This window comes from Parasteatoda tepidariorum, chromosome 3 (genome assembly GCF_982258835.1).
Source record: "Parasteatoda tepidariorum strain Cologne lab strain chromosome 3, Ptep-v5.0, whole genome shotgun sequence".
NCBI lineage: Eukaryota > Metazoa > Arthropoda > Arachnida > Araneae > Theridiidae > Parasteatoda > Parasteatoda tepidariorum.
This window is the reverse complement of record NC_141757.1, coordinates 82,594,436-82,609,512: the sequence shown is the minus strand read 5'-3', so window position 1 is coordinate 82,609,512 and position 15,077 is coordinate 82,594,436. Positions and strand designations below refer to the sequence as shown.

Here is a 15,077-nt window from a genome sequence, read left to right as displayed (position 1 = left end):
AGTTCTTTTCTTTAATTGGCATAAAAAGAAGCTTCATTTTTTATTATTTAATATTAAATTAATCCAAACACCCCTCCCTTTCAGTCGAGGACTAAAGATTATTCTTTGAGCTTAAACATACTTTAATCCTTGAAGATACAAGATATCGCAAAATTTGTGCTAGAGACGTGCAGGTAAAGGTTTAATCGAATTTCGGTATACATGGCCTCACAGCTAGTATGCTGATCCTAGATTTGCAAAAAACACATGGTTCTAGTGCTGTCAGTTTTGGGATTCTTGTTATCTCCATATTTTAATTAACAGGAAGCGAATGGATTCGAGAAAATTAAAATAGTGCTTAGTTCTTTTCTTTAATTGGCATAAAAAGAAGCTTCATTTTTTATTATTTAATATTAAATTAATCCAAACACCCCTCCCTTTCAGTCGAGGACTTAAGATTATTCTTTGAGCTTAAACACATTAAAATCTTTGAAGGTATACAAGATATCGCAAAATTTGTGCCAGAGACGTGCCAAGTAAAGGTTTAATCGAAGTTCGGTGTACATGGCCTCGCAGATCGTAAGCTGATCCTAGATTTGTAAAAAACACATGGTTCTAGTGCTGTCAGTTTTGGGATTCTTGTTATCTCCATATTTTATCTCCATATTTTAATTAACAGGACGCGAATAGATTCGAGAAAAGTAAAATAGTGCTTTGTTCTTTCATTTAAATTTTAGTATTGGCATTAATTGAAATTTCATTTTTTATTTTTTGATATTATATGAACCTAAACCCCCCTTTTCTGTCTGGGTCTAAAGATCATTCTTTTGGCTTAAACATATTAAAATCTTTGAAGAGATACAAGATATCGCAAAATTTGAGCTAGAGACGTGCCAGATAAAGGTTTAATCGAAGTTCGGTATACATGGCCTCACAGCTAGTATGCTGATCCTAGATTTGTAAAAAACACATGGGTCTAAGGCTGTCGGTTTTGGATTCTTGTTATCTCCATATCATAATAAAAAGGAAGCTAATAGTTTCGAAAAAAGCAAAAGAAAATTACTGATTTTAAGTTTTTTAGGATATATTAACATTTTGTATTTTTGCATTTTTCACTTTAAATTTTTCTAACATAAAATTAATGTTTATTTCTTAATTTGTCAATTTTAATTATAAAAAGTAAAAAAGGAAAGTTTTATTTCTTCAGATATTTTTAGCGCAGGAAAGCAGCATCTGGCAAGGGAATAATTTAAATTAATAATATAAATATAAATTAATATAATAAACAATAATTTCAAATTAAATATCTTATGCCTTGTAATGCCAGATCTTCAAATAACGATTCTTCTTTTAAACACAAATTATAAATGAGGTAACATATACACTTATATAGGAAAGCTTCAAAACACAATGATTCCACGTTGTGAGCAAATTGCTTCAAATCATACCAAAAAGTACCAAATCATACCAGAAGTATAAGCAGTCAAAACCTTGCAGCGCGTCTTTGTGTAGAAAACACCATCCATTCGTTACATCTTGTTGCACGCCTGTAATTACCTAGTAACGAGATTAAGTAAAAGAACTTAGTTGTCTCTGCATGGCAACACTTTAGTTAGTAGTCGTTTGTAAATAAAGGTAGATGTTGTTCTTTTTCAAAAATATACTGAAGTTGTGTTTTAATTACGTTTACGAGAATTAATATCTGGTGCCGAAATACTCATACGAATCAGCGACTTGGAACTACGCCAAAAATTATTACGAATTACGCCAAAGGTTTTTTACGAAACTATTACTATTGCGAATTTTGATCTCCACGAAAGAAAAATGGCGACGAAAGAAGAGCAAGTGTCACAATTGAAGCGGAAACGAAAAACTATTCGAAGCAACATAACTCGTTTCTCAACTGAGATTGACAACATGACAGACGATACTTTGAATGAAGATATGGAATATGCGGTAAGTCGTTTAAAAACTATTTTAAATGAAATGAAAACGATTGATAATGAAATCCATGTTCTTTTTACGGATGACGAATATGAAAATGACATTACTCAATGTGAAACTTATACAGAAAATGCTGAGCGCGCAATTTTTAAAGCCCGAAAATACATCCAAAATAAACTATCGCCAACTATTAACGCTAGCTATAATTTTAATTTGGGCACTGAAAATGTCAATTTGGCGACTAATTCGGTTACTAATCCATCACTTGCTGGTCAGATAACAACTGTTAGCCCAACGTACACAGTGAAACTACCGACGATTAAATTAGAACCATTTGGCGGTGAAATTGAAAATTGGCAAAGTTTTTGGGAACAATTCCAATCTTCTGTAGACTCCAATCCAAACCTTTCAACTATTGACAAACATGTGTTCTTAAGAGGTTATTTGCAAGACGAACCAAGACGTTTAGTTGATGGTATCAGTATTGTTGCTGCCACATATGAAACCACTAAAAAGCTACTAATGAATAGATATGGGGACAAAAATAGAATTATCCAAGCACATTTGGACTTTCTGGAAAATCTAACACCAGTACGCAACTCATCGGCAACAGCCTTAAATGAAACCTACATTGAATGTAATAGAAGATTGCAGGCCTTACGCGCACTTGGTGAAGACATTGACAGTTACGGTCGTGTATTAGCTCCAAAATTACTACGAGCGTTTCCAGACGACATTTGTAAACAGTGGATCATTCATGCCCAAAGAGAAAAATTGGCCGAAGGAAACATTACGAAAATGATGGAGTTCTTATCACAAGAAGTGCAAGGAGCATTAACTACGTCAAAAATAAAAGGTGATGTTATTGAACCGTTTACTCCAACTACTGCCTTTAACGTAAATAATAAGTCCACTTCTGTACACAAGTAAAAGAATTATACCCCATTTTGCCCCTTTTGTGAATCTTCTGGTCATTGGGCTCAGAAATGCGAACCCATAACTGACTATGACACTCGCATAGCAAAGTTAAAAGGCTCTAACCGTTGTTTCTTATGTACTAATAGAGGACACAGAATGACAAATTGCCCTCGAAAAGATACTGCTCGCTGTACAAAATGCAAGAAGAAACACCACGTATCCATTTGTTCATCTGCACTAAACACTGCGATCCAAAATAGTGAGGTTCACATCAACATACCTAAAACTAGCTTTACCCATTTACAAACTGCACGCATGTATGTTACTGGACCCACAGGTCTTACGAAGTTAACCCGATGCATTTTGGATGGAGGTAGCCAGACAAGCTTTGTCGATGCAAACCTCATTGACAAACTGAAACTCCCAATTGTAAGCACTGAGCAACTAAATGTACATGTTTTTGAAGCTCCCAGTACTTCACGAAACATGCGACGATGTGTGCAACTTTCACTTTCAAGTTTATGGAACAAAAACTCTGTTTCTATAACAGCTTTCGAAAGTTCTAACAGATATACCTCACACCCTGCTGCCCCTGCGGACGTTGTTCGATTTGCTCGAAGCCGAAAACTAACACTTGCGGACCCTCCAGGAGACGACAACTTACCCATCGAATTGCTCATTGGCGATTATTATTGGCATGTGGTCACTACGGAACCCCCGATTAAAGTTACAGAATCTCTTGCCATAGTACCCTCTATTTTTGGATGGATCCTTAATGGGTCACGAACACACACAACCATCAAACATGATTCATCAGTTCACCATGTTTCTGTTCAAATTTCTGGTGATTGTTTGGATGACGAAGTGCGTTGCTTGTGGGAGTTGGATAGTATTGGTATCAAAGATACTCAAATCAGGAACAAAACTGTTCGAGAAAATGAAATTATGAGAGAATTTCACGAAAACTACCAAACTGAGGGAAATCGTAGAGTTGTGTCTCTGCCTAGGAAGCCTACAAAATCAATTTTGTCTACTAACATAGCTACTACCGAAAAACGTTTGAAGTCTCTCCTGAAGCGACTTGCATCTAATGATGCTATGAAGAAAGAATACGATAGTTGTATGCTAAACTACATTGTAGAAGGACACGTTGAAGTTTGTGAGCTAGAACCTTCTAATTCAAACACTGCATTTTACCTACCCCATCATGCTGTCAAAAAAGTGAAACTTAACGAAACCAAATGGAGGATTGTTTTCGATGCATCATCACATGATCCAGGAATGTCTTCACTGAATGATACTTTAGAAATCGGTCCAAATCTTTTACCTGAAACGATTGGTTGTTTACTCAGACTGCGAATGCACAAATTTGCAGTCACAGGTGACGGAAAAAAGGCCTTTCTACAACTAAGCCTACATGAAAGAGATAGAGATTCCACAAGATTTTTCTGGTACAGACTAGCACAGGACAAAACTAACCCATCTTTCACGGACGAAATAATTACTTACAGATTTACTCGTCTACCTTTCGGACTAGCATGCAGCCCCTTTTTGTTATGTGCTGCAACACGTGAAGTGGCTTCAAAGCACGTGAATGAATTCCCGATTGCTGCTCCCATGATCGATAAACATCTTTACATGGACGATTTTGTTGCTAGTGTTGAAACAGAATCTGAAATCACCACACTGCATAAAGAAGTCAAAGAATTGATGCAATTGATTGAAATTCCAATGGAGAAATGGACTACAAACTCAACAATGCTTCAGAACCAATTACGAGATCAAGATGAAGGATTCAAAACAACTGTTAAAGTTTTAGGCATAGAGTGGAATACAGAAACTGACACCCTCGGAAATGCTTTCAAAACCTCTCTCTGCGCTGTTCAAGACAAACCACTTACAAAGAGATGGCTACTCCACTGTATTGCTAGCTTCTACGATCCTTTAGGACTGTTTTCTCCATTTGTAATCTTTGGAAAAATTCTGTTTCAAGACACATGGATTCTAGGAATCAAATGGGACTAAATACTGCCCTCTAATTTGGCAACTTCATGGAATGCTGCTGTTGGAGAACTTGATGACGTTTGCTCCTTTCAAATTCCTCGATTTATAGGCGTTTCATCACACGTTCCCTTTACTATTCATGTGTTTTGCGACGCATCTGAACGAGCCTATGGAGCAGTTTTATACACAGTTAGTTCTCATGGTGATCAAGCAAACGTGCATTTAGTGTGTAGTCGCAACAGACTTGCACCTATCAAGAAAGTCACCTTGCTCCGCTTGAAACTGCTAGCGGCTCTGATGGGAGCACGATTGTTGCGATACTTCTGTGCTGAAACTAATATTCCTATGTCCAATGCAATATTGTGGAGTGATTCCCAAGTAGTTTTGGGTTGGATTCGCAGTGACCCAAATAAATGGAAGACATTTGTTTGCAATCGAGTAACGGAAATTGTTTCTCATACTAATCCTTCCCAATGGAGACATTGCCCTGGAAAGGACAATCCTGGTGATATATTATCAAGAGGAACTTCACCATCAACGCTAAGACATCTAGAAATCTGGTGGCACGGTCCTAAGTGGTTAATCAAACCTGAAAACTGGCCTGATTCTAAAAACACTTATGAAGATTACACTCACAACTTAGAATTAAAGAAGAAGAAAGTGCAGACTCTTTACACTGTCTCTGCTCTGCCAATTATCAATGCTGGGAACTACAGCTCTTACTTTAAATTGTTACGCGTGACATCTTGGATTTTTCGCTTTATTCACAACTGCAAAACACAAGAAAAGATGGTTGGTGAATTGAATGCCACGGAACTGAATCAAGCTTGCAACTATTGGATACAAACCGTACAGAAGGAATCTTTTCCTTTAGAATATGAAGCCTTGTCGAAATCAAAGTCACTTCCCAAGAACTCAAAAATAGAAAAACTCAACCCACTTTTTGACAACAACATAATACGTCTTGGAGGCCGACTGCAATTTTCTGACTTATCAGAATCAGAAAAACATCCCATCTTATTGGAAGGTTCTCACCCTTTTACAAGCCTGCTCATACGCCACACACACTTAAAAATGCACCATCTAGGAGTTAGGATTGTGCTTTCTCAGCTTCGTTCTAAATGGTGGATATTAAGAGCAAGACAAGCCATTAAAAAGGTCATACACACTTGCCTTCCTTGCAAGATACTGAAGCAAAAGCGTGGTGAACAGATAGAAGCTCCATTACCCGCTGAAAGAATTCAAAAGTCGACCCCATTTGAAACAACTGGAATTGACTTTGCCGGACCCCTCTATGTTAAAAACGAAAAATTGGTTACAAAGGCCTACATAGTCATATTTACGTGTGCTGTAACTCGAGCCATCCACTTGGAAGTAGTGTCTAATTTAAGCACTGATGTTTTCTTACTTGCGCTACAACGGTTCGTATCTCGACGTTCCCTTCCTCATACTGTGTACACAGATAACGCCACAACATTCGGCGCTGCAGACAAGGAGTTGAGGTCCTTGTGGAATATCATATCCTCTTCCAAGGTACACCAGTTTTATGCTCATCACAACATGACATGGAAATTCATCGCCCCACGTGCGGCTTGGTGGGGAGGGTTTTGGGAGAGAATGATTGGTACCATCAAACAATGTCTGCGGAAGACCCTTGGTAAAGCTTGCTTAGACACTACCAGTCTGGTCACGGTTCTATGCGATATCGAAGCCGCCGTGAACAGCAGACCAATTGTTCATGAATATGGTATTACAGACGATCCGGACGAAGCACTGACACCCTCTCACTTTCTGATAGGAAAACGACTCACAACTATCCCTTCTGGCCCATCGAGTTCAGACTCTGATTTAACACGCATATGGAGAAGTCGTCAACAATTAATGGACTCCTTTTGGAAAAGATGGCAGAAGGAGTATTTGATGGACTTGAGAACATTTCACCATGTGAAGAACTCATCTAAAGGTACTGTAATCCGGGTCGGAGATGTGGTCTTGTTGCAGGAGGACGTCAGACCTCGGCACGCCTGGAGGAAAGCACGCGTCGAGTCAGTAATCTTAGGCCGTGACAACAAAGCCCGTACATGCATACTGCGTGTAAATGGAGGGACAATTTCCCGACCCGTGCAGCTGGTCATCCCCCTGGAGGTCGACCAGGGCGGGGAGGATGTTGCACGCCTGTAATTACCTAGTAACGAGATTAAGTAAAAGAACTTAGTTGTCTCTGCATGGCAACACTTTAGTTAGTAGTCGTTTGTAAATAAAGGTAGATGTTGTTCTTTTTCAAAAATATACTGAAGTTGTGTTTTAATTACGTTTACGAGAATTAATACATCTACATCCCTACTAATAAAGTAGAACTTCTTATTTAGTTCAAAGCTGGGGAACAATCGCTACATTGAATGTTTCACAGCAACAAAATTAACTTAAAAACAAAAAACTTACCCAAATATTTTTATTGATTCGGAATCCTTTTAAAAAAACTGGCACATCCAACTCTCTTACAAATAATATCAACATCTTATTTATATTAATCTTCATTTCTGAGTGATGTCAATAAATATTAAAATCACAGCATTCGATAAAGAACAATCGACTTCGTTTAATTCACGTTCGTCTTTTTAAAACCTCACAAAAACTGGAGAAAAAAAATTTAAACTCAAATAACTAGTCGCATATCACAGAAAGGTCAGCGAATCAGCACCAGTATTTATCAACCAATTTTGGATTTTAAATGTAATCCAGATGCCTTTAAGTCCAACGTGCTTTACTGTGCACAATGAACCATCAAATGAACCCAACACTCACTTCCGGCAGAATGTAGGCATCATTCTCACTGTAGCATCGAACCGCCTGAGCGGAATGGTCCAATACACACGTAGGAGTGAATGTGCGCGTACTCGTGGTTTATTGTTTTTTGGAATTACATATATATGCAGGTTTGTGGGCTCAATTTAGGCTTATAAGCCTTTTTCTAATTTAGAGACAGCTAGCACAATACAGAGAAGGATGGAGCGAAGATTCATCCAGGGTAACAGTAGAATTCGAACCCGCTACCTTCACGCTTTGTGCTGAGTTTGGCGGGCGATACGGCTCGGTCAAGGAGGATCCCGCGTGCTTCGAAGAAAACTCAGAAAGTAAACAAACATGGAGAGGTAATCGTCGAAATCATACGTCTCTAGTGCGAAAAAAAAATATTATTTTCTGCAACTTTTCCATTCAGATGGTAAAAATAATACTATGTGATTTACTAACTAAACTTATGTGATTTACTAGCTTGTTCAAATCAGTGGGGAAAATTTAATATCTTTTTTTTACTTCTTATGAAATGAACCGACTCAGAAAGAATTATGTTTTTTTAGATATCCATTTACGACAGAAGTCCGTTTGGCTGAATGTGAACCATGATGAAAATTATAAAAACACTACAGATTAGAAGAAAGATAGCCCAGAATTTCTGTAATTAGAAAAATTTCAATGCTTAAAACATGGCGTAAAATATCCTCAGTGGTAGACGTATCCTGGGTTAGAGTCCTCTTGCCGTTAGGCTTAACGTGTAATGCAAAAGCGAGTTAGTTCAACCAAAAAGTCCTTCAGAAAGGCAAATCTCCTCCAATACTTGATCCAGGAGTTTCCTTATCCTCTGGATTAAGTACAAAATTACAAGGCTATGGACTTGAACATTGGTAGTCATAAACTCAAAATTTGGTCGACTTCTCAACGACGGTTATAAAATGAAATAAAATGTTTAAAGCTTAATTTTCTATTCAACATCACTTACAAATTATTGAAATACTTTCCAATCCAGCATTTTAACATTCAAGACTGCAAATAAATTAAGTCCTAGAATGGCTGAAAGAATCTTTATTATACTGAAGAAACAAAAACTGGATTTTCAACTAGCACTGACATTGACAATCATGAAATTTTTACAGATCAAAGTTGTGAAAACTGCAGTACACATATCAGTGCACTTCCAGATACAGTACGCATATCGAGAATACAGCTTCTCTTCCTTTCATCTCAATGCTCAATGACGTCATAATATGACGTTAATGTTAGATGAGTGTGTTAAATTCCGGAGGTAGGTATCTACTTTACTTACGTCGCACTAAAGCTGCCCAGTGGGCTATTGGCGACGGTCTGGGAAACATCCCTGAGGTCCAAAGACATGCCATCGCAATTTTGATCCTCTGCAGAGGGGATGGCTTCCTTGCTTTGGTAGCTGGACGACCTGCGAGTTAAGTCTAGCACTTTACGGTAGAGCAGTTTAACGAGGACCGATACCGCGCACCCTCGGTCCCTATGCAGGCTAATCAAAGTGCTCACCAACCCGCTTACTGACTGCATCCAGTGATGCTTGACTTCGGTGCACTACTGAGAACCGTGTCTTTACGATCAGTCCACTGTGAGAAGTTGAACTCTTGAAGATTACAGGAATAATAAGTTTGTAGTACAATAAAGAAATTAGTCATGGATATTGTGTTCCTACAGTTTTTAAGTTTTCCGATATCTTTTTGTCTTTATTATTGTTATTTGTTTTGAATTTCTCGTTTTCATTTTGAAATTAGTTAATTTTTTAGTGTTCTAAGTTAGTTGTGTTTAATTTCCAGCATGGACAAGTCAACCATGAACACTTTTAAATATTCTGCCCGTGAAAAATAATCTCTTGCATATATATTTTTGTTTTTATTGTTTTTTTGAAATCACCCCATTATAAAACATTTTAATATGATTGATAATGTAACTGCAAATTTAAACCAAACCAAAAACTTATTTTCATACTTGCGATGCTTTCGGTAGGAATCAGGAGGAAATTTTAAACAGCATTTGAAATTTCCTTGATTAATCCGTTTATCAAAAATAATAAACACCGATTATTATGAATAGCAGCATTCCATACGCAAATATTTTCATTAATTGGAAGGATTGTAATAACTCTATCTATACATTTCTTCACTACACACAATACTGTTCTTTACTTAAATTTTCAATCACATCACTTTTCAAAGAAATGTTAGATATAAATAAATGCTTTGAACTAAAATATCATTTCTAAAAAAAGTATAATAAGCATAATCTGGACACAATTTTTAGAAAGCGAGATTCATTTTGCGACATGTAAACTATTCCGTTTTGCACTTCAAATCAGAATTAGTTGATGATGTCAGTGTTTTTAATTATTCCATAAACAACTTACAGCACACAAAATGATTTATTTTACAGACCTATTTACAAATATATTAAATACTAGTCTCATCAATGAAATTCGAAGGACTCAAAGATATAAAATGGCGTAAATATTAATGCTCAAAAATAAATAACTATAAACTCAAAGCCATTTTGTTTCTTCTCCACAGAAAAAAAAACTGTTACCATAGAAACTTAATTTTATGAACTAGATCAAAGTTAAAAATTAAGCAGACGATAATTCTTAACATAAACAAAACCATGAACAGGATTATAACAGTCGAAAGAAGATGTGGGGCTCTGTAGCACTAGCTAAATGTCGCAACAATTAAATAGAAAGATTATTAAACCATAAATTTTATTCATAAATTTTTTTGACATTTTGAGAGACACTGGCATATATTACCAAGCGTACTTCGAACGACGTAATTCGCGATCGTAATGGTCGAGTACGCCCTCTAGCTGATAGATATTTTCAGGCTTTTATTTATTAAGTTTTCATTTAGTTCTATCAGAATCATTAGCATAATAGGACGCCCTTTTTTAGCAGCAAATAAAAAGCAAAATCTCATTAAAGAAAAGGTTAAAAAACTTGTAAAAACGACCCAGAACATTTGTAAATCTTTCTGAAACCCAACGAGCGAAACATTTGAAGAACAATTTCTCAATAGTTTTTACCTTTCTATTATCAACAACATAACTTCCGATTTCGTGATCGCATGCTGTTACGTGTTGTCGCATGTTTTTTTCTTTCTTTTTTCTTTTTCTTTTTTTTTCTTCAATTCATTACAAATTAAAGTGAAGTCAACAGTCAACATTGCTTACTTCATTCCAGTGAATAAATGTGATAGTTATATATTATTAGTAATAGTTAATAATTGTAATAGTTATATATTATTATTATTCTTTATGGAATAGTATATATTTCTGTATCAATATAATTCGAAAAACAACAGTAAAGAATCATCCAAATTACTTGAAATAGTATCATTTGTGTTATTAAAAATTTTTTATCGATTTCTTGGTAAGTATTTTTTAATTTTGAATGATAAATTTCAACTAGAATTCAGCTATTCTGTTAAGTTACATATTGAAATTCATATCGAGATTCTGCAATTATGAAATTTTATTGTGTGGTATGTCATCTTAAAGTAATGAAGGGTACATTTTTTGAGAATAAAGTTTTCAAACGTAGAACATATTATTTTGGAATTCTCTGGATTTATAAATTTTTATAATAAAAAAATTTACTTGTGAATAATTTTTTTCTATTTTGATGATAGTTCTCTATAGAATGGTTTTCTGCGTCCGATTAAGAATAAATAAAAAAAAGCATGAAACTTTATCATTCAAAATTATTTAAATACGTATGAATAAAGAATATATGAGAGAAAAATATACATACCAAATAACAGATTTCTGCAGTGAGGTAGCTGCAATAAATGGCTTGCTAGTATAAGCGTTGCACTAAGAGCCATTTTATATTATTTCAGCAAGCAATGCAACACTAATATCCAGCATAGCCATAAATCTCTTTGATCAGTAATGTTTTCCAAGCAGTAATTCCCAAATAATAACACAAAATCTAAGACTTTAACGCATGTAAAGCAACTAATTTAAAATTGGTATTACATTAAAATAAAATATAGTACATTGAAATTCTTCATACTTCTTGCAATTGATCATTTGCTTTAATACAAACCAAACAAAAAATAATTTGGATAAATGAAAAAAAATATTTTTACTTTAAATAAAAACAACGAAACGACAATAATGCTACATAAACTAATGAAAGAAATACCAAATTAATTATCACGCAGAAGATATTAAAATACGTATAGAAGAGTAACAAAAAATATTTAAGAAAAAAATATGCAAACCGAATAATATATTTCAGCAGTGGGATAGCTGCAAATCATGGCTAGCTAGTAAAAGCGTCAAACTAAAAGTCATTTGAAATTATTTCAGCAAGTAATACAACATTAATATCCAACAAAACCATAAATCTATTTGATCAGTGATGTTTTCTAAGCCGTATTTCACACGAAATGTAAACACAAAATCTTAAACTTTAACGCATGTGAAGCGACTAATTTGAAATTGGTATTGTATTAAAATAAAATATAGTACATTCAAACTCTTCATATTTCTTGCAATTGATCTTTTGTTTCAATATAAACTAAGCAAAAAATAATTTGGACAAAAAAAAATTGCTTTAAATATAATTATCGATCCGACAATAATGCTGCATAAATTAATGAAAGAGATATCAAATTAATTATCAAGCAGAAGATATTAAAATACGTACAAATAAAAAATATATGAGAGGAAAACATACAGACCAAATAACAGATTTCAACAGTGAGCTAGCTGCAATAAATGGATAGCTAGAAAAGCGTCACACTAAGAGCCATTTGAAATTAATTCAGCAAGCAATGCAACACTAATATCAGGCATAGCTATAAATCTATTTTATCAGTGTTTTTTAAGCCGTATTTCACACGAAATGTAAACACAAAATCTTAAACTTCAACGCATGTGAAGCGACTAATTTGAAATTGGTATTGTATTAAAATAAAATATAGTATATTCAAATTCTTCATATTTCTTGCAATTGATCTTTTGTTTCAATATAAATTAAGCAAAAAATAATTTGGACAAAAAAAATTGCTTTAAATATAATTATCGATCCGACAATAATGCTGCATAAATTAATGAAAGAGATGTCAAATTAATTATCAAGCAGAAGATATTAAAATACGTACAAATAAAAAATATATGAGAGGAAAACATACAGACCAAATAACAGATTTCAACATTGAGCTAGCTGCAATAAATGGCTAGCTAGTAAAGCGTCACACTGAGAGCCATTTGAAATTAATTTAGCAAGCAATGCAACACTAATATCAGACATAGCTATAAATCTATTTTATCAGTGTTTTTTAAGCCGTATTTCACAAGAAATGTAAACACAAAATATAAAACTTAAACGTAAAGCAACTAATTTAAAATTAAATATAGTGCGTTAATTTAGTGCATTAAATATAGTGCATTAATTAAATAAAGTACATTCAAATTATTCACCGTTTCTTGCAATTGATCATTTGCTTCATTACAATCTAAACACAAAATAATTTGTATAAACAAAAACAAAAAAAATGAATATGGTGAAAATGATGACGAAAAAAAAAATTGCTTTAAATAAAATTATCGAACCGACAATAATGCTACATAAATTAATTGAAGAGATACCAAATTAATTATCACGTAAAAAAGATTGAAATACGTACAAATTTGGGAGGAAAATATATAGGGGAGTGCGGGTACCCCCCACTGTCAATTTCATATGTATAGAATATTTTTTCAAGTCAATGGGCCAGCGGACATTAATTTTTATATTAAAAAAAGGTTATTTTCAAATTTTCAAGTATTTATGCAGCTGGTAACATGGTAAACAATAGTTTTGAAAATATGTTGAATACAGTAGTCAAATTTTTTAAATTTCTATTTTTTTAAGTTAAACTATTCTTTTTTTGGTTTATTCTTTTTGCATTATTTAGTTAGATGATAAAACAATAGAAATATACAAAAATATTGATTATTACTCAGTATTATACAGAAATATAAGCAATACTCCTTAAGTGGGTGAAGCTACCTGACTCTCCCCTACATCAAAGAACAGATTTCAGCATATAGGTAGCTATAAAAAACTAGCTCGTTAAAGCGTCACAAAGAGTAATTTTATATTAATGCAGCAAGCAATGCAAAACTAAAATGCAGGCAGCTTAGCCATCAATCTCTTTGAATGAAAAATAATATTGTCGATATTCTTGCAAATTTCCTCTCATGAAAATATTTATTTCCTCGCGTATTCCTTTCATCACTTCTGCTCAAATTTCGCGCCATTTCCGCTCACTCTCAATATTCCTTCAACCAAGCTCTTGGCGACAGAATTCGCTTGGCGATCATTCATCTCAGTTGTTCACGAAAGTATAGGCCCCGGCATGCGAGACAATGCGAACTTATTAAAAAAAAATTGGACAAGAATTCGAAAAGCGTACACATTGAGGAGGCTATTAAAAAACACACCCATCAAAAATACTTTGTGTATAATTTTTACCTTAATCCAAAATCATTGAAATGATTGCAAATTTGATAATGCTGCAATAAATAGCCAGTAATGAGCATTTGTAAAATAATATTTATTAATGAACAAAATATTTACAGAAATGACTGAGTTAAAATGCGAAACAAAAAAATATCTACAATATAATAGTTATATACATTTATTGTACTGAATATTTATCATAAATAAGATCATTCACTCGCTAAACTCTCAGCATTTACTCCTTGCTTTTCTTTTCTCATATTACTGTAAGCCTAAAATTTAAATGAATGCTGTGCCGCATGCTTAAAAAGTGCTTATCTTTTCCAAGTAACATGTATGTTTCTTAACCATTAATTTATGAGCAATATTTTGATTTAACTATAGTTTTCACTAAAGTTCTAAATGAGAAAATTGTATTCTATACATTTTTTAAAGTAATTGTTTATTATTGCCGTTTTATTTGCGTGGTTGTGTACTACCGGCGTTTGAATAGATGTTTTGTGTATTTGTTCGCAATTTCGATTATGAAAGAGCTAAAATTTTAATTCTCTTTTTTAGTAAAATAACTAGAACATTTAAAACAATATAACTCGGTTACACATAGCATAAGAAGTTGTTTGATTCACTAATAGAATTACAGTTTACAAATCATCAATGCTACGAAATGCAGGATTATAACAGGATTTTGTTATTTGCAAATGAACCTGTTACACTGAAACTCAGTTTAAGGAGACACATTTCATAATTTTTTGGAAATGTTTTGTTTAAAAAACCTCATTAAATGTTTTATACTAAAGTTATAGAAGTCCAATAACAAAAAAAAAAAAAAAACAGCACCTCAAAAATTAATTAAATAAAATAAAAAAATAAAAAATGGAAGGTCTGTGCCCCCCTATTAATTTAAACGATCTTAGAAAAATAACAGCTTTTATTTCTC

General features: G+C 33.9%; 3 protein-coding genes across 3 annotated transcripts in view; all 3 read left to right on the top strand.

Moving 5' to 3' along the window:
- The window catches only part of LOC147813925 (uncharacterized), a 44,864-nt gene extending 44,302 nt beyond the window's left edge, over positions 1–562 (top strand). Inside the window, exon 6 of the mRNA XM_087160157.1 lies at positions 475–562. Coding sequence (XP_087016283.1) covers positions 475–562 — 88 coding nt within the window. The remainder of the gene's footprint in view (positions 1–474) is intronic.
- Positions 563–2,997: 2,435 nt separating this feature from the next.
- Positions 2,998–4,866, top strand: LOC147813924 (uncharacterized). Its single transcript, XM_087160156.1, has one exon. It carries the CDS (start codon positions 2,998–3,000, stop codon positions 4,864–4,866), a length of 1,869 nt encoding a protein of 622 aa, XP_087016282.1.
- Positions 4,867–5,142: 276 nt separating this feature from the next.
- On the top strand, positions 5,143–7,026 carry LOC147813923 (uncharacterized). Its single transcript, XM_087160155.1, has one exon. It carries the CDS (start codon positions 5,143–5,145, stop codon positions 7,024–7,026), a length of 1,884 nt encoding a protein of 627 aa, XP_087016281.1.
- Positions 7,027–15,077: the final 8,051 nt, after the last annotated feature.

What these genes read in the sequence shown, in the direction of transcription:
- LOC147813924 (XM_087160156.1), top strand. Translation starts at nt 2,998, where the DNA reads ATGACAAATTGCCCTCGAAAAGATACTGCTCGCTGTACAAAATGCAAG.
- LOC147813923 (XM_087160155.1), top strand. Translation starts at nt 5,143, where the DNA reads ATGGGAGCACGATTGTTGCGATACTTCTGTGCTGAAACTAATATTCCT.